Here is a 20,244-nt window from a genome sequence, read left to right as displayed (position 1 = left end):
CATAAAAGATGGGACAATAGCATAAATGGAATCATTGATGACTGGGAGAAGAGTAGCCTTATTGAAAGGGTCAGATTCACTCTTCTGCGTAAGGCCAGCACAAATCATCTATACACCACTTAAGCCACTCTGAAGCTTTGTGTGCAGTTCTACCTTTTACCAATATTTACAAATTTACATGGTATTTGTTATAATTAGTAAACGACACTTCTTGGTCATTTCCACTTTAAGGTCTCTTTGAGCTGCAAGAGTGATCTAACTGGGAATCAGATCCTAGATTTTTATTTATATTTTTTATTCCTGGCTGCAGGAAAACTTGAAACTATGGGCTTCATTTTACTTACATGATCAATAGGAATATAAAGGAAAATGTTAGCCTCCTGAAAAGTTGGAAAAAAAGAAATTGATAGAAAAATAGCCATTGTGGAATGATTATCAGTATGATCTTCAGAAAAAAGCTTTTCTAATATATGCAGTTCTAAAGGAAAATTATTTTAAAATATTGCTTCAGTGGCACCTTGTTCTAGAAAAGTTTAACAATTATAAAGGAAGTGATGACTAATGGTGATGAGGATGTGGAAATATGGAACGCTTTGCTCATATCTGATGGTATTGCTAACTAGGGGAGAATGATTGAGGTGGAATTATTATTCACATTAAGTCAATAACTATATGCAGTCTAAGTGACCACTAATAATTCTTTTAACTCTCACAATACTTTGGCCTTTTGCCAGCATAACTCCTTGAGATTTTTTCAGTTGCAATGTCATTCTTAATGGCTGGGAATTGGAAAAAAGAATATTCTTTCCTTTGTTAGTATTGTGATTCATTAGAGTTTTAGGATGTAGTGGAAATGGAGAAATGAATGCATCGATTTAAAACTCAGTAAAGGCGACAAAAAACTAACAAATACCTAGCTGCCCATCTTTCTTCCATTGGATTTTCGTACCAGAAACAACCACTAGCTGTAAAGCTGACACAGTTAAATACAAGTTTTTAAATGAGAGGTTATCAAAATCTCCAGTAGAAATGACCCTCAAATACAAGAAATAGAGACACAGTTATCCTTCCTAGGGAAAAGAAAAAGATTGAAAACTGATCCTATTATATGTTAGTGCAGGCCCTAACAAATTAAACTCCAACCTGATTGATCTCTGGGACTCACTATGTCGATATAAATTTTATGTAATAATTAAGAATAATTAATAGACTAAAAACAAAACAATATTTAGTAAACAAGAAAGAAGTGTAAAAGAAGGCTTAATTTCAATACTCTCCAAATGACAAATATTGCACTGAGTCAAGTACTGTAGAAACATGGTAAGAATGTCTTTTGTTTTTGTTTTGTAAATCATTTAAAAAAAAAGTAATTGCAGAAAGGTGTCAGTTTTGAACACTGATGCTGTTGTTTTATGACCTCTGTTTATAAGGAGTCAAGATCCTGAAGAAAAGAGGTGTTGTATATCAGGCAGCCTTGTACTTGCTGAACTGTGGATTGTTAGCAGTAAAGAATGTAATGATGTTTTCCTGTAGTTTTCAAAGGATGTTTAATAAAAAGTGCACCAATTCCCTTCATCAACTGGGACAAACAACTGAATGATTTTTATTTGTAATTTTAATCTTAGAAGGGATTAGGAAGTTACATGGCCCTAGCCTTATAAAATGTTTCCTCAGTAGTTAGTTTACTATGTTACAGACAGTTTTCAAAAGGGTTGCAGCTTTGTGTATTTGGATAATTTGTGAGAAATGTATTAGATACTTGACCGCTAGAGGTCACTAGAGACTTTGTAACGAAATAATGACTTACATTTGCTTCCAGATGGCAATATGTGTCCTAGTTTTGCTTTTATTATCTGAATTGAACTAACAGACAGGCCTAATTATATCAACCCCCACACCATTTATTACTTAAGGTCTGTATAGCACCTGATGTGATCATAGTATGATAAAGATTCATTACTTGTGGGTGTCCTGAGCCCACTGTTTGCTAGAAATGACAGCAGTCTTGGGATGCTTTTGGGTCTCCAGCTCCTTCTAGATTTCAAGATTGCAGCAGTGACTCATTCTACTGTTTTAAAAATCTGTGGCTAGTTAAGAGATTGTTAGATATTGTTAATCATCACGCGCTAGTTGTCTGTACAAGACTATACTTGCAAGGTTCATTTAAAGATGTCCTTATATTTTAACAAGTGAAGAATGTGCGGGCCCACTAGTTTTAGTGCAGCGGGTTGCTGGAAACATATCATCCATCTGCTCAGTGATCCATACTGAGTGCCCATTGTCACTTGGGGCATTGACTCAAGTGGTGTAGAGCTTGCCTTGGTTTGCTTCATGACCCTTTGGGGATTGCCTCTCTCCCTGCTCATTTCTATGACAGCTTTATTCGATAATAGAAGTCCAGTTGTGGAGACTTGGAGGCTAGATGTTTGCAGTGGCGAGTCCCTACTGGACCACTGCTGAACTGGTTGGTTTGTGTAGTACAGATGTGGGATAGTTTATCTTGTGGGTAGTTTAACATTAGGTATTTTTCTATTTTATGACAAGTCCAGGTGTCAAGGTGATAGGCACATTAAAAAAACAGCAAATAAGCCAATCAATAGGTAATGCATTACCTAACTGTACTTTTCATCTACATTATTGAATGTGCATTAAAAATCTTCCCTTAAGAACTAGGATTTTAAAAGCATAGTATTGGATTTTAAATCAGAAAACCATTAAATAGCAGTAAATATGTTAATCTCTTCAGTTGTTTTAATGAGAATCTATACACTGTGAGGACTTTATGATTTATGCTGCCAAGAGTGTAAGTCAGGCCAAATGGAGACAGGTTGAGATAACTTTCACCCTGACAACAAGCTGACTGCAGTAGGAAGAGTCGGAGCTGCTGAGACCTGGATCCCGTAAATTATAATATAAGTGAGTGTAAAACAGACTAGCTTTCAGAAGTATCTGGGCATTTTAGAGGCAACATCAGAAATGGGGAGAGTTTGATGCTAAATCTCACTTCTGATTTCTCATTTGGCGATTGACACCAGGAATGCCCCCTCTGTTCATACCAGTTCATCAAATCACAGAACACCAACTAGTGAGTAAGGACATTTCATTCTTCTGAGGGAAATTTGACATTATATTTCACATAAAAACATGCAGTTATGTCTGATTCTTTACTGACGTTCTTGGGGACTGGGGAGGAGCACAGTAAGTGGGAACGGCAAGCCACAGTCCTTGCAGAACCACACCAGGATCTGGGTAGAAACATCCATGGTCAGGCAGTCTGTCTGGCTACAGGCACAAGTGGAGGAGACAGCAGTAGTGCTGGCACAGGTGTTGCGGGTCTTCCTAACCATTATAGTCCTCTCTGTCACACTCCCTCTTAAACTCCCCTGTCTGCAGCTCCCTGTCCTAAGGACATAGGAAGCTCCTTTCTGCCCATCTTTGCACCATTTTTGGTATGGCTCCATTAAGAGATTTCCACCAGCTGAAGATGTGGCCAGTTGAAGCGCTGCCAGCCATGCGGCAGTACATTAAAAGGTGAAGCTTTTATTTCTCATCTTCGGGTAAGAATCAAAGCAAAAACATCCTCCTTACTCAACCACTGTCCAGTTTTTTGTTTGTGTTTTGTCATGGCACTACTTAATAGATCAGTGACAAGTACATACAAATAAATCTGACAAGGCTACTGGTTTGATGCAGTTTTTGTTGTTTCTGTGTTACTGTCACAGGCCAGTGTACTCCCTTTTGTTGCATGGCACAGGAGGAAGCAAAATCACAGAGTCTGTGGTTAATACCACTGGTGGCACTGTAGGAGAGAATGTTATTCAGGTGGTTCATTCCGCATGTTGGAGCCAATGGTCACCACTTTATAACAGCACTGTGGAATTTTTCATGTTATTCACGGGTGGGAGTGGGTGGAGTCAGGGGACAGTCACACTGTATGTAGTGCAGGGGTCACCAATTCAATTTACCTTAGGGCCAGGGCCAGTCATCAAGTCCTCTTAGTGGGTCAGAAGGCACCTCTCTGTGGCGGGAGTCCTCCGCATATTTCTCCCACCACCTACATCTCCTGGCTTCACTGGCTGGCTCATGCATGCCACACACCCTGGTGTCCCTAGCCCCACCTGCCACCCTGGGTGATTTAAATCCCCCACAGGGGCTCTTGGCGCCGCCACCTGGGTGATTGAGTTAAACCCTACCACAGCAGAGCTAAAGCTGCTTCTGGCTGTTCGCTGTGCTCCATTGCTGGCACGCTCTGTGGCCCCGGGGAGGTGTAAAAAGCTCTGTCTTGTTCATAGGATAGTTCGGTGTGGATGCCCCAGGTCCCTGCACTTTGGGGGGCTCTGCACCAGCTACCCCAACATCCTCTGGACAGGATCAACCCCCACCCCATGCTCAGGTTAGCCTGAGGGGCCCTTGGTGAGCTGGGTCTGGCAGCAGCGCCTTCCCACCCCTTCCCCCATTCACAGTAGTAGAGCCTCGGGGAAGCAGAGTTGCACCACAGCCTGCTCTGCTCCACCACCATCTCCCAAACCTGGCCATGCTGGGGCTGAGATGCTCCACTTCCTGCCACTGCAGTGAAGCAGAATGACTGGGCTGGCCTGAAAGATGGCGGCAGAGCAGAGAATGCTGCACTGCTCCACTTCCCCACAGCTTCTGCTGCCACAGCGAATACGGGGGGACCCAACATCCGCTGCCACCGCATGCCATGCCCCTGGTAATCCCTGAGGCTGCATCCCTTGGAAAGGGGGCTTGATGGAAGGAATGTAACGGAGAGAGAGCATGGAGCAAAGGCAGAAAGACATGAGGCAGTGGTTGCGCAGGGCCTAGACATGGGGGAAGGGTGCAGGCGCCGCCATAGGGACTCGTGTCAGGAGCTGTGCATGGGCCGAACTGTATATTGCCCCCACACCATGAGTTTGACACCCCTGGCATAGGGTAAATGCCACTCAAAATGTAGTGTATGTTATTTTTCACCTGAGCAGCAGTAACACCCTGTTATAAGAGGACTTGTTTGCATCTGCCAATGGAAGCATCGCAGCAGAGTCTGCTAGTACTGGAATGGTTGTACTGGAAAATTCACAGTGGTGTAATAACTAGTCCTGGCTATTGGAAGATGTCAGGGGCTGAGTGTCCTTATGGATCCTTGATTTCTGCTGGTTCTGCTTCAGCAGGGGCCACACCTCCAGAAAGGAGCAAGGTGGTTGATGGTTACAGTCATAGCTTCAGCTATATTTTTAAGCTCTCTTGTTTAAAGTGTTGTAAAAAGTGTCTGTTCTACAAGAAATAACAGTCATCCAAATTTGCATTTTCAGTTACCTCTGGTATGCCCAGCAAGGCATCCATTCTGTCATTTTCTGTAATGCACCAGAGTAAATCATAGAGTTTTAAAAATATTTAACAATATACACTGAAAGTATCGGTCATTTTGTATTTTGTAACATTCTGCAAATGACAGTGTAATTGAAATATACACAAAGTCAACCATTTATTTGAAGTTATCATTTGCCTGAACTCTGAAAAATAAATTAGGGCGTGAAGGGTCAGAATTGTAGTATTAGAAAGTTTTAAGACCTCACTGACTGTAAGAGAGAGTATCTGTTTTACAGGGTGGAAGACCATGATGATCTCATGCCTATCTTCATGCAACAGAATGGAATTCTGAGAGAAACCTATGGAGAATATTTTCTTGCAGAACTGATAGAAGCTCAGGATGAAGACAATCATGCTGCTGTTTGTGAGGTAGGTCCCTGACATGCAGTAGGCTGGTTGTCCCTAAAATTCATTACAGTGTGTAGGTTGAACCTCTGTATTCCAGCACTCTCTTCTCTGGTAACATCCATAGTCCAGACTGATTTTAGTTAGCTGGACAACCACTTATCATGGGTGTGGCCAAGTTTCCTGTGGTCCCATAAAGTTTGTTTGCAGGAACCAATCCCAGCTCTCAGTGTTCTGTGCTGTTATTTATTTAGCTGTAATTTACCCCGAGTGTCTTCTAAGAGTCCAGCAAGCAGTAGAAGTGTTGGCAATTCTGCTAGACAATATTGACTTCCCATAGTTCAGCAAATTCTCTCATTCAACACCAGTCATATCCCAACAGTACTGGACTAGAGAGATTCAACCTGTATTTGGATAACCACTTGTGCACTGGCTTCTTGCCTGATCCTGCCTAACCAATCTTATTAGCTTCTGTGATGAGGTAACAAGCTCTGTGGACATGGGGCAGTCAGTGGATGTGATATACCTTGACTTCAGCAAGGCTTTTGATATGGTCTCCCACAACATTCTTGTTCATAAGTTAAGGAAATATGGATTGGATCCTTGGACTATAAGATGGATAGGAAGCTGGCTTGATGGTTGGGCCCAACGGGTAATGGTCAATGGCTCAATATCTGGATGGCGGTCTGTTTCAAGCGGAGTGCCGCAAGGCTCGGTTCTGGGGCCGGTGTTATTCAAAATCTTTATTAATGACCTGGATGAGGGACTGGGTTGCACCCTCAAGAAGTTTGCGGATGACATAAAACTAGGGGGAGCGGAAGATACATTGGAGGGTAGAGAGAGAATCCAGAGGGACCTGGATAAATTGGAGGACTGGGCCAAAAGAAATCTGATGCAGTTCAATAAAGAGACGTGTAGAGTCCTGCACCTGGGGCGGAAGAATCCCAAACATTGTTACAGGCTGGGGACCAACTGGCTCAGCAGCAGTACGGTGGAAAGGGATTATGGTGGATGAAAGGCTGGATATGAGTAAACAGTGTGCCCTTGTAGCCAAGAAAGCTAACTGCATACTGGGGTGCATTAGGAGGAGCATTTCAAGCCGATCTAGAGAAGAAGTTATTCCTCTTTATTTGGCACTGGTGAGGTCACATCTGGAATATTGTGTCCAGTTTTGAGCCCCCCAGTATAAAAAGGATGTGGATTTGCTAGAGCAGGTTCAGCGAAGGGCAACAAAAATGATTAAGGGTCTGGAGCACAAGACCTATGAGGACAGGCTGAGGGATTTGGGCTTGTTTAGTTTACAGAAGAGAAGACTTAGGGGGGATTTAATAGCAGCCTTCAGCTTCCTGAAGGGGAGCTCTAAAAAGGAGGGTGAGAAGCTGTTCTCAGTGGTGTCAGATGGCAGAACAAGGAGTAATGGTCTGAAGTTGAAGAGGGAAAGGTGTAGGTTAGATATTAGGAAAAACTACTTCACCAGGCGGGTGGTGAAGCATTGGAATGTGTTGTCTGGAGAGGTCGTGGATTCTCCATCCCTTGAGGTTTTTAAGTCCCAGCTGGACAAGGTCCTGGCTGGGATGACTTAGTAGGGGTTGATCCTGCTTGAAGCAGGGGGCTGGACTAGATGACCTCCTGAGGTCCCTTCCAGCCCTGTGATTCTGTGATTCTTAGGGTTTTTTTTTTGTTTGTTTGTTTCTGGTTTTTTTTAATTGAAGTAAAGCTTACTATTACTTAAAAAATTGTAATTTTGGTGGCCATTGGACACGTGAAAAAGTCCACCATTTTCCTAGTAAGCTTCCAGTTCTCTCAGGAAAATGATTGTCCCTCTGCCATGGGTATCTGGTTTTAGGATGGCATGTGGTCAGTGAATCAGTAATAAATACAATAAAAGCTCTGTTACCTAGCACTCACTTAAACAGAAATCTCAATTAACTGGCATTTCTGATATCTACCAATGCAAATCTTCAGTCTAGTAGCCAAGACTGTAGTGCCCAGCACATTGTGCAATTACATATTCTGCACTCTGCTTTCATGCAAAAGAGACAGAGGACAAGTAAGCAAGCTGGAATCAGGGATGTATTCAAAAAAGTAGCTTTCAGGGTGTGTTCTTAGGTTAAATCTGTAATGACCCCATCTCCTACACCTTCATCTACAATGATCGCTGCCATTGGTGATTATGACCCTAAGATATACTGCAAGACCCTGAAGTACCTTCAGAATCATCAAAAAAGATTAAACTACATTCAGTATAGTCTTAGTGGTAAGTATATTTTTAATGATCTGTGTGTACATCATGTGCTATCCATATGATATGGAGTGTCATAAGACAGCTTACTGTACAGAAATCTTTATCAGTGTGCACCTAAATGCTTCAGGAAATCAACTCTTCAGTGCAGTACCACTACTGTATTGATGACTACTTGTATACTATTTCATACCTCATTCCTTTTATTGTCTTCCAATTCTTTGAAAATTGGTATTCAGCTAAAATGCCTTTCCACCAGAAGATCCCCAGTTGCTTTACAAATCTCTTTTGTACCTCACAATAGTCGTAAAAGGATGACAGGATCACCCATTCTGCGGACGAGAAAATTGAGAACGAATAAATTAAAGGCCATTTCTGTGGAATTCTGGTTGTCTGTCAGGGTCCATATGACTTTAACTCATGATGACCTCATTACGCGTTCAGGCTGTTCAGTACAGTAAACCTCAGCTTAAAGGACCCTGGTTGAGCGGACTTTGGGAACGACGGACATCCGCCTGCCCTCCCCGTTGCTCCCGATATCTGCTGGGGTCCATAAAATCCTAAACCCACCAGCCTTCCACCCCTGCAAAAAAGTGTTCTAAGGCATCTTACCAGAGCCACTGGAGCTGCCACTGCTCTCTCTGGAGGGGCTGCCTTCCAGCTGCACTGAAGGAGCTGCTGCAGCTGGATCTTCTGCCATAGCCTGGACAGCCACTGGAGCCACCATGCATTCTTCCCACCAGGACTGGGGCGCATATGTGGCACTTGCGTACAGGTTCCATCCCTGGTGGGAGGAGCATATGGTGGTTCCAGTGGCTGTGGCAGCTCCTGCAGGCCACGATGACAGTGGGGCTTCAAGACATGGTGGCTCCTGCTGTCGTGTCGTCATCTCCAGCCATGGCAGTGGCAGGGCTCCGGCTGCTGTGGAGTGGGCTCCAAGCTGCATCCACGGAGGGGCTCCAAGTCACAGCCGCCGCAGGGATCCAAGCTGCAGTGGGGCTCCTTCAACTGTGGCTGAATCACCAACTGCGGCAGCGCTCCAAGCCATGGCCAAGCTCCTGCAGTCATGGCGGTGGTGGAGTATCCAGCCATGGTGGGTCTCCAAGCCATGGCAGCAGCGGAGTCTCCAGCTTCGGATCCTTCAGCAGCAGTTCCAGCTCCAGAGGTGGTGGCTCCGGTGAGTCAAAGGCATTTTTTATTGGCAGGGGCTGGGGCTGCAGGAGCCTGGTGGGGGTAGGTGAGTGCTTGATACCATCTCTTTAGAATAGAAAATGTGTTTCTTATTTACAGTAAACCCTCCAATCTAACAGACTTTTGACATTAACGGACACCCCTCTCCCCCAGTTAGTCCATTAAATTGAGAGTTTAATTACTGTACTTCACAGCAAGGGCTCACCCCTTTGCAGGTTTGGGCAACAAAGTTATAATTGTACATCACATGAGAACCTTTTTGAGAGATGAATGGAAATGTATTAATGTACTCTTGACTGAGAGCTAGATCATGGGCAGCTCTTCTGTGGGAGGCAGTGAGGAGCATTCTGCCCCTGCCAATACGTAGCTAGTAAAAGAACTAACCAGGACTGCAGCCCCTCTGATCAAGGAAGCTAGAAATTACTGCAGAGATGCTTCCATCAGAAACAACTCATTGTAAATTGGTGGTGGGGGGAGTCACAGTTCTGCCTTTCTCATGCAGAAGACAGCAGAGTTGGCTGGACATAACGTGAGCAGTGTGTTAAAGGTCTATAGCAGTTTGTATTCACCCTAGAACAAATGGAACATACATGCAGGCAGGCACCGCCTTTGAGTGCTGCCCCAGAGCAGCCTGTATGCTACTGAAGCAGTGCCTTCATGAGCTAAATTCTACCCTCCGTCCTAGAGCGATTCATTTGCATATTTTGTTTCTCATGGTGCTATAACTGAAACTACAATTTAGACAAGTCGGTAGATTTTTCTGAGACAATGGGAAGAGGTGATCTTAAATCAGTTGTTACTTTAGACACTTCACATTTTAAATAACCAAATTACATTCACTAGCAACATTAGTGCCCGTGAGGACTGGTCACCACTGATACATAGACCAAAATGTCTCCAAAAGGGAGAATCATAGATGCTAGACATGGAAGAGATGAGTGAATGTATGCAATCTCCTAAATCATTGATTAGTTTTTTAATTAAAAGAGAAATGAGAGTGGACAGTATGAAACAGATTTTTAAAACACTGATATTTTCTATTGCCTCAGGAGCATGCATTTCTAAAGGAGCATTCTATTTTAAGTTATCTGGTTGCCATACTTCTTAATTCTGTGAAGTATTGTAGAAGATAGGAGATAAAACCTATCCAGAAATCCGCTTCCTGTAGCCAAACAGTAAAAAAACAAAACAAAACGAAACAAAAATCCTTCATATGCAATCACTGCAGCTTGACACCAAGCAGTAAACAATACGCTATTAGTGTAATACATTACAAACCACTACCTTATAAATAATGTATTTCTATCATACATCTATAGCTCACTATGAACCCAGCAAAAGGTGCTTCAGGCCTTCACAGGATAGACTCACCCGTGGTACTGCAGATTGGAAACACACCTCCATGTGAACCAAGATAGTTGCCAATTTTCCCTGCAGAGAATGAAGCTGGCAACCTCTTTTTGCACATATGGTAGATGGATTGGTTAATCAGCCTCTGCTGAGCCTTGGGCCTAAAATTACATAGCAGCCAGACAACTGCAGAGACCCATCTTTTGTTCAGTTTCGCAAACAAGACAAACACTCACTCACTCACTTGTTGTTTGGAAAAAATGAACTTTTTATTGAAGTGTTGATGGCTCGATAAGACATCTGGACAAATCCAGCCTTTTATCACAATATTTTTAAGTATAGGAGGAAATAATACAATGGTTATTTATCAATAAGTCACATGTAATACTAAAAATTAAGTTGCTATCTTCAACCTGCCTTCTTTCAATGAAAAAATCAACATTGATTCCTATTGTCAGTGTTTGTTTCTTGCTTTATATTGCAACTTTCAGGAAAGTTGCTATTGAACGCATTAAACTAATGTCACCTTCTATTAATCAGTACAGGGTCCTTATTGTCATATTTGCCTGTTTCCACTGTCATGTGTTGCTTGATATGTCCAGAACTTGAAATTATCTAGTATTTATAATCACTGTTCTTCCTGTCCCTTGAATTAAACCATGTCACAGGGAGATAAAATATTTTATTCCATTTAAAAGCACAACAAAATTTGTACGCTAGTGTGTAGTAATCAAGCAACCATTTTATTTAGCTATATCCAGAATTTGCTTAATTGTTTTAAATTAAGCAAGAATCTTTTCTGAAATGTATAATTACAAAACGCCATCTTTAGCTACCTCAATAATTATTTATAAATGGTACACCACAAAACACAAAAAGCCTCACAACCAATGTTTTTGTATTCTTTCCCTGTTCCTTTTTTAAGTCAAAATTATTACATTTTCTTGTGTCTTCCTCTGAAGTATCTCATATTAACTACTGTCATAGACTGGATTTGAGCTAGTCAGACCTTCCAGCTCGTGCAATCTATCTATTCCTATTTAAATCTTTCCACCCCGGTACAAAGTAGTGTTTCTTAAGGACAGGTGTGGGGGGGATTTTATGATAAAAAGTATAAAGTATATCGGACCTTTTCTTGTGCTCTGAATTCATGTATTTATATAGACTTACAGCTTTTAAGAGCATAATCGTGTTATCTTGATTTTTTAGGATGATGGCACTGCAGTAGGATTCATGAGTGTGTGCTCTGAAGTGAATATACAATTGCTTCATGAATGTTTTGATCTAGGGCCTTTCCATGGTCTCTGCAAACCACATCCTGATGATATTCTCAAACCAGCACAGGAGCCAAATATTCAAACAGGTAAAAACAGAGTAAAATATATGGAATCAAAATCAGTTAAGCTGCGTTTATTTTTAATATAAAAATATGTTATTTCATAGGGTTTGACGGGGAACTTTTGGAATGGTCTAGCTCAACACTTACTATACCAAGCAGAAAAGACACAGTGATGGTGTCTGACATAGAGATGGTTGCACAATGCACATTATTTGGGGTGGGGCTGAGAAGGTTTGACAGCTGTCATCTCTGGTTATGATATGCTTGTCACTGTTGAGGAGATTGGAAGATCTTTCAGGATCAGAAGCATTACATAAACAAAGTTCACATTTTGGAAAGTTAAAGCACTAAACAAGCTGCCCAGATGTCATCTGCAACTGGGCTGTTAATTGCAGGTCTCATTTTGAAACTGATTTTAATGTCTCAGAATAGTTAGACACCTGGTTAGCTGTGACCATTGTCTGTCAATCTGATTAGTATCATCTCATTGTTTCCTTGTGCTCCCTGTTTCTGTCTGCTTGTGAGGTCTATGGTTTTGTACTAGTCCCTGACCTGAAAAATCTTACAACCTTTTTGTTATATGTTTGTGTAGTGTCTAACACAATGGGGCCCTGGCCTTTTAAGGACTACCATAATACAAATACATAGTAAAGATAGTAGTAATAAAGTGGGTATATGAATTGCTTGAAAAGTTCTCTTGATGCTCTGTCATCTTCTGGCCTCTCTTTCTTAAGAAGCACTGAAGTTTTCGTGTATGTTTGGTTTTCTTGCATACACAAAATATTTTGCTATTTGTTGATAATCTATACTAGAATAAGAATGAGCATTACTCAGAAGTTGCCGCATTTATCTCTCTCATTAAATGCTTCTAATCCCTTGTCTCAGACGCAAAAGGTGCCATTGAGCAGCCTAAACCCAGTCACACACTATATCCTAAAACTGTCAGCCTCAAGGAAGAAGGTAGAGGAAAGAACCCTCTCCTAGCTATCCTGTCAGCTTTCCTTTTCTTCCCCTGCCAAGAACTGCCACATTAATAAAAGACTAAGGAACTCAGTTATTTTATTCTATCTCCCCTTCTTACTCCTGGAACTGTTGGAGTGTTACTGCAGACCTAGGTGAAGGACAGATCAGCCTGTTGGAGGAGGAAAAACCATTAGAAGACCAATGCTTGTTAAGAAGCTCCAACCTCTTGACTGAAGGGATATGGGACCCCTCTCTCCTAATCTTGTATGCTGGGTCAGCTTTCTCCAGGATCAGTTGGCCAGGTGGAAAGGATCTTATGAAGCCATGTAAATTAGGATCAAGATTGGGCTTTAAAAGGACAAATGAATATTTACCAAAAAACCCTAAATAACTTAATATTCAAAATTTTAAGAAATATACATGCTGTGACTGGGTGAGGCCAGTAGAGCATCTTACAAGGGGAAAAGCAGCTCCAAAAAGCTGAAATAGCCCAGGCAATCAGGCAGAGAGGGAGTAGCAGGGGAAAAGGCTACTATAAGCCAGTTAGGGCCAGCTGTTCCTACTTGAAGCTACCATCTGCCTTTTAAAAGCCATCCCCCTAGCAGGAAGTGGGCAGAGTGCGTAGAAGGAGGTGGGAGAGGAGAGTGGAGGTTTGGACAAGCAAGGAGGGAGTTGGAGAGTGGTGCAAATAACTAACAGTGACAGAACAGGCAGTGAGCAGCTCCTGCAGGAAACCTCAGGACTCAGCCAAAGGTTGAGGAGACTGGGTACTTGGCCTGATCAAACCAGGGGGCTCTTACCCTCTGTCCCTTCAAGCCCAGGGACCAAAGCCCAAATCTGAGGAAGGGCAACTGGGCCCCAGTCTGCAGGACCATGGACTGAGCAGAGGACTGGGGTCCAGGAGATACACGGACCCTGTCACAGTGTCAATATTTTAAACACCTTTGCAACTGAGATTCATTCTGGTCTCTCATTGAGAACTGCCATTGACTGCTGCAGTACATCATTTCAGGAAATCCAGATGCTGAGAAGGGCCTCTTTCGACGGTCCTAACTGGAAATATTCCCATTGACTTCTAGCTGTTTTCATTGACCAAGGACTGCAAGATCCAGGTCTATAGCTTTTGACCTGATGAGCATCTGAATGATTGAGAGGACCTATGAACTTTCACATTCGTGTTGTAGCGAGTTCTGCTATTTGTTTAGAAAAAAATCATATGTGAGGATTGTTATAAATATAAAATACAATAATTTACCATAAAGCCACTCTTTTATTCTGTTCGTGTTCTTACGCTGCTCTTTTCACTGTAGCATGTGAGCACCTTCCAAAGTGCAAATAAGCTACATGAATAAATTTGTCATGTTAAATCTCTTTCTCCTTTTCTCCCATTTCTCTGCCAAGGGAAAATTGTTTTGTATGGTCGTTCTCTGCAGTGCTGTGTGTGTTAGTTACGGATACAAGGTTCCTGTTGAACTTAGAATGGAAAGTTGTTGGAAAAATGGAAAGTAATTTGGTCCTTAGTTCCCATGCAAGTTTGTTCAGCAGTCTTGGATCAGTCCTCAAGAAAGCTCTGTCTCTTGTACAGATTAGCTATAGGGTTGTTAAAACTCCATTGTTCCTGAGGAGTAAAATTTTTGACAACTGTCCTCATCCCAGAAGTACAGATGGTCTTTTAAGTGTCTTGAGCCAAGATCCATTGAGAGCCATGAAGAAAAGGGCAGAGAGCTTGAATTTGACTTCATATTTAATTGAAAGATGAGTATTTTTATGGCCTGTAAAAGTCCATGGCTCTTCTCATTCATTCAAATGCTGAGAAGCAATTTTATTATCTCAAAAATGGGGAATAATATTGATTGGGGAAACAGAATGGAAGTTGCTGGGAATTCTGTAGGTATATTATTGGCAGCTAATGGTTATATATCACACAACGATAAGAGTTCTGAACTAATAACTTGGTGTTTTAATATATTGAATATTCATTACATTATTTGACGATTTTTCATCCTCTTTAAAACTAGAAAAAGTTATAATGATTTTAAACATGTTATAGTTTTTTCTATAAAACACAGTATGCTGCACCAGTAAATTATTAGTAGGTATTGCATATATATATTGGAGAGTCGATTGGTTGATCTGGCCAAAGTAGCCAAGAGGAAAATGGTTTTTCTTGCTGTTTTTAATATCAGAATAAAAATTTAAGCTAGTTTAAATCTATTAATATAATATATGTTAACAAATGAATTGATGTACTAGCTGTTTGGAGGTTACAAAATTTGTATGGCCTGTGTTTGTTGTCATTTTCTGTGGTTTCTTTATTGAAACTTGGTACAGGTTTTACCTCTCAAATCCGGTACCCTCTCCTCCAGCAACATCTGTTCCACAATGAGAGAGCACCAGGCTGGAGGTGGGCTGGAGCAGGAGCTCCAGCTGCTCTTTGACAGTGGGGCCAGGGGCAGAGCCCCACCACCCCACCCCATGTCAGTATGGAGGCTTGAGCCGGAGTTCCCCCTGCCCCATGGCAGCACAGGGGCTGGAAGCAGGAGTCCCTGCCTGTCCTGTGGGAGGCATGGGGGTCAGGAGCTGGAGCCTCCCTGCCTGCCCCATGGAGCCATGAGACAAAGCTGGAGTCTCTTGGCTGCCCCATAGCAGCGCAGGACTGGCTGGAGTCCTGTTGCAACCTCAGGGAGTCTGGGCTGGGACTGGAGTCCCAGGGAAGAAGGGAGGATGGAGGCTAGCAGCCTCAGGAGTGCAGGATGTCTAGGGGCAGAAGCCCTAGTCCTCCCCTCTTGTTTGGGACCTGTCCCGTGCCGGACAAGGGAGGTGCAACTTGTATTTTATTTGGTAAAAGTTTCCAAAATCTGGACCTGACTTGATCATTTAAGAAGAGCATTTATTCATATTGTTTGTTAGGTGTTAAAAAATAATGTCTGTTAACAGAAAGCTAGCATTTTAAACAGACTGTATAAAAACCACTTCTGCTCTTGGTTAACCAGCTTTCACTTATGTGGCATGTATAATGTTATACATTTGTTAGATCTTCAGCCATTCATAAAGAATGTCAGGAAAAACAGAGTCAACCTAAAAATTTTAAGTAAAAAACACCACATTTAGAAAGAAACTTTCAAACTTATTTTATAATGATGTATTCAGAAAACAGTCATAAATCTAATTCCTCTATCCTTCCTGTCATCTTCAAAAACATTAAAAAAAAGTTATGTTATAGTTTTAATATGGTAGAAAAAGAGTCTGTTTATAACAATTGCATCTTCTTACTCTGTAAATGAGTGTTTGCAGAATCAGGATTTACCTACATGCTTGAAATCAATAGAATTACTTATGTGGCTGAAGTTAAGTGCATAAGTACCTTTTTTTTTTTTTTGTGGTACACCATTTGTGCACCTTTTTGAAAATATGGAACCAAAGTGTCTGCTGATGTAAAGAGAATGGAGCTGTGTTACTTTACTACCAGAAAATATGCTCTCCATTATGTCTTTAATTAATTTAGAGTCTGATTATTTAAAATGTAAGTCACACTCTATTGTACAAGAAATGTTATGTTCATATAAATAGCTGTAATAAAGAATTTAACTTGATTTAGTCCTTGTAAATAGAGACTAGTTATTGTTTTTCCTTTTAAAATCAAATACTGGGTAATAAAAATGAAAGTGTATTCAAAAATCTGTGTTTCTGTAATGTTGATATGTCACATTTCATGATAATTATAGTAATTTAGCTGTTGCTCTATAAGGAGTCAGGAATTGGTAGCTGGAAAACACTATGATATAGTGAGAATGATTCAAGAGGTTTTCATCAGGCTTCTTATGGGACTGGCTTTTTGATCCTGTTGATTTTTACTTCTGCGCTCAACACAACAAGCTTAGAATCCTGTTAATTTTCTTTTGGTTGAAGTCTTTCTCACTTCAGTTACTGTTGCAATGGAATAGATATTGTTCTCCCAGGTCACATGTGTATAGTACATATAAAAATAACAGTGATGCAACTGCATTTGACTGTGTTGAATGAAGGAGCCATTCAGATGGTTGCATTATAGTATGAAATCAGAAACAAGATATCAATATTTATGTAAAAACCAGAGGCATGCATTAATTAACTTATAACAGCTGCAGGCTTGTTCGTAATGAGAAATACTGTTGGATTAATCAGGATGGCTTTTGATCATTTCTGTGAAGGTGCCCATCTGTGATACTCCTGAAGAAATTACATAGTATAGTATGTGCACTTTTGTTCCCTTGAACACTGAATCAACATTTTTTTTCTGATCAGTGATTATAGCTTTTAAAAATGCTGAATTATTTTAGGCCTTTGAACTTATTATTTGTAAAAAAAAAAAAATTAAATCACCTTTGATTGTCCCAAGAACTACTTACCTAAGGGAATCTAACTGTGAGTTAGTTAGGTTTCACAAGAGAAAGCATGCCTAATGTTTTCTGAAGCCCTGTCCCAGAGCTCAGAAGTCTTTAAAATTTGTAGGTTGCTGTCTTAGCATATTTTAACTTAAAATCTCAAAGGCTGCATCTACACTTGCAAGTACATTCAGAAAATCTGGTCCTCTTTCAAAACAGCACACGTAGCATCTACACACAAAATGCTCTCTGTCAATCTGAAATCAAAAGAAGACGGTGCCATTTTTGAAAGCGTTCCTCCGATCCCGTAATAGGAAGAGCACCCCCTTTCAAAAGAGTCCTTCAAAAGGAAATGTGTGTAGATGCTCCAGGGGCCAATCTTTTGAAAGAGCAGTTCTGCATGGTGCCAACCGGCTGGTGCATGAAGACACCCTGGCCAGCGGCAGCAGGGTTCTATGGTAGCTGCGTCTAATCACATTTAAAGCTGCACAGACCCAGAAACCCCGTGGAAGGGAGCTGAGAGCGTGCTAGGAACAGCAAGCTCCTGAGCTCCCACAGCACACCCTCACTGCAGCTGCAGAGCAGCAACTGTGACCCATGGCCAGCAGCCAGCCACCCCAGGAGCCCTAGGCCCCCTCCCAGAGCCCTCACTTGCCTCTCAGGACTTTGGGCAGCCCCCCCAAAAAAGGGTGCCCTTGTGGACTGAGCCCAGGCTGAGAGATCTGCTTGGGCTCTGGAAAGAAGAGGAGGTGCTGAAGGAGATGGGGGGTGAAGTGGCAGAATGCGGCTGTATTCTCCCGCTTAAGGCCACCCTGCCTACACCCCCCAAGCAGGTACACAGCAAGGTGAAGGATCTGCACCAGGGATATGCCCGGGCCTAGGACTCTGCCAGCTGCACAGGTGCAGGTCCCATGACCAGCCCCTACTACAGGCAGCTCCAGTGCCTCCTGGGGCCCACGGACAGCTCCACCCAACCCTTCTTCCTAGACACAGTGGCAGATGAGCTGCGCCCAGGGATGAGAAGGAGCCCAGACCCACAGAATGGTCCATGCACCTGGAGCCAGAAGCCGCCACCAAGGTCTCAAGTGATGAGGGGGACCTCATGATTGAGCTCCCATTCTGGTTGTTGAGCTGGGCAATGAGCAGCCGGGCATTGCCAGATCTTGGTAAGGGACCCTCTGGTAAGTATCCAGCAGGGCCCACACCCTGACCCATGGGGTGGGGGCACCACAGACACCAGCAGGCCACCCACATACCCAGTGGACCCAGGATGGACACAGTGGAAGTGGCCGTGGTGCCCAGCATGCTGCAACAGCCACCTGCAACGTCCAGCACCCACCCCTCTGAACAGCACCACAAGCTGCACGCACAAAGAGTTGGGTATGGGAATGGATTGTGGCTGGAGACCACCCCACTTGGGTGGGGATCCCTGCACAATACCAATGGCTGCCTGCTGCTGGGCAGGGGCTGGTGCCCAGGGGAGCATGGCCCTCATGCCTTAACACGGGACTGACTGTGTCCTCCTCTACATCCCTGCAGCTGTGCCACAGGAGGGCTGGGGAAGCTCTGATCCATCCATGGTTCCGGACTGCCCAGCAGAGGAGGGGAACCGCAAACCAACACCAGCCGCATCATGAGGGGCCCGAAGCAGGAGGGCATGACAGCAAGTTGTCCAGGATGATGCTACTTGTCACCAGACAGAGCTGGTGGAGTGGCACCTCTGCATGGACGAGGCACACCATGTGTGGCGGAGGGCTGTATGAGATGACCTGCTGGGCCGCTTGTGAGAGATGACCCCAGTCCTGCGGGAGCACTTGGGGCTCCTGGCCCATCTGCTCACCCTGCTCACCCCTCCTGCTGAGCCTCCCCTGCCCCTATGGACTCCTCCCCCACATGGCCCTACCTCCCTATGCTGGGGACCCCAGACCAGAGGTGGGAGTGGATCCTGGGGCCAAGGGGGCTCATGGCCATCCACCCCTGCCCTGGAGTACTGCCCCCCAATCCCACAGGTTAAGGTCCCCGCTTCCCTCCAGGTTGAGGTCCCAGATCCCCCCCAGTTGCACTGCCTCCCACTTGCCCAGCCACCCCATTGTACGTAGTTTGCCACAGCTCCCTGTTATACCTAGTTTTGTTGTGATATTGTTAGACAACACAAAGTTGATGGTGAAAGTTAAAGTTTTATTTTTGCACCACCTCTGGTCCCATGCTCTTTTTGGGGGTGGTGGATGTGTGTGTGAAGGTGTTTGTGGGGAGATGGTGAGGGGAGTATGTTCGGGGGGGCCTGCATGGGGTGCTGTCAGTGGGGATCACCGTGGCCCATGTGCGAAGGCCTCCTGGAGGACATCCATAATGTGGATTCTTTCCCAGTGTGCCTAGTGGTTTGGGGCAGGGGCTGGCTGTTCAAACCTGGGGACAGACTTGGCCACCCACCATAGGGGGAATGCTTCACCCTTACCCTCCACAATGTTGTGGAGGACGCAGCAGGTGCCAACCACTTGTGGGATGTTCTGGAGGTTGACCTCAAACTGCGGGAGGAGGCACTGCCACCAGCCCTTAAGGCACCTGAAGGTCTTCACCACCACAAGGCAGGCCTGGTTCAGGTGCATGTTGAACAGCTTCAGAGTGGGGTTGTTGTGGCCAGTACAGGGCTGCTTTAACCAGGGCTGCAGGGGATAGGCAGTGTCCGCCACCATACAGAGGAGTATGGTGACGTACTTGACCTGGTGCTCTTGTGGTGGGACATATGGTCCTGGGCTCCATTCGGTGGTAGAAGCCAAAATTCCAGAAGAGCCAGGCTTCGTGTCTAGCCTGCCCAGCCTACATAAATGTCCCTGAAGCATCCCCTCAGGTCCGCCAGCGCCTGGAGCACTAGCAAGTGGTAGCCCTTCCAATTTATACTGGTGTTGTGTTCTGAGGCACGGATCATCCCGTCCAAGGCACCCTGTGCAGCAGCATGGTGTTGATGGCGCGCACGACCTGCGAGGGAGGGAGGGCAGGACGGGGTGTGCTTGGCTCCCTCCCTGTGCCCCCTCCCCCAGGTCGCCCTCTCCCAACCTACTCCCCTGGACCCCTCCTCCAGACCT

At 43.8% G+C, this 20,244-nt stretch overlaps 1 protein-coding gene across 1 annotated transcript in view; it reads left to right on the top strand.

The window, feature by feature from the left end:
• CFAP61 (cilia and flagella associated protein 61) overlaps positions 1 to 20,244 on the top strand; it is a 253,647-nt gene that overhangs the window by 37,389 nt on the left and 196,014 nt on the right. The window contains exons 7-9 of the mRNA XM_074988390.1: positions 5,604 to 5,736; positions 11,705 to 11,858; positions 12,720 to 12,794. Coding sequence (XP_074844491.1) covers positions 5,604 to 5,736; positions 11,705 to 11,858; positions 12,720 to 12,794 — 362 coding nt within the window. The remainder of the gene's footprint in view (positions 1 to 5,603; positions 5,737 to 11,704; positions 11,859 to 12,719; positions 12,795 to 20,244) is intronic.

Source organism: Carettochelys insculpta, chromosome 3 (assembly GCF_033958435.1).
Source record: "Carettochelys insculpta isolate YL-2023 chromosome 3, ASM3395843v1, whole genome shotgun sequence".
Taxonomy (NCBI): domain Eukaryota; kingdom Metazoa; phylum Chordata; order Testudines; family Carettochelyidae; genus Carettochelys; species Carettochelys insculpta.
The sequence above is the reverse complement of the archived record's forward strand: the minus strand, read 5'-3'. Positions and strand labels throughout refer to the sequence as shown.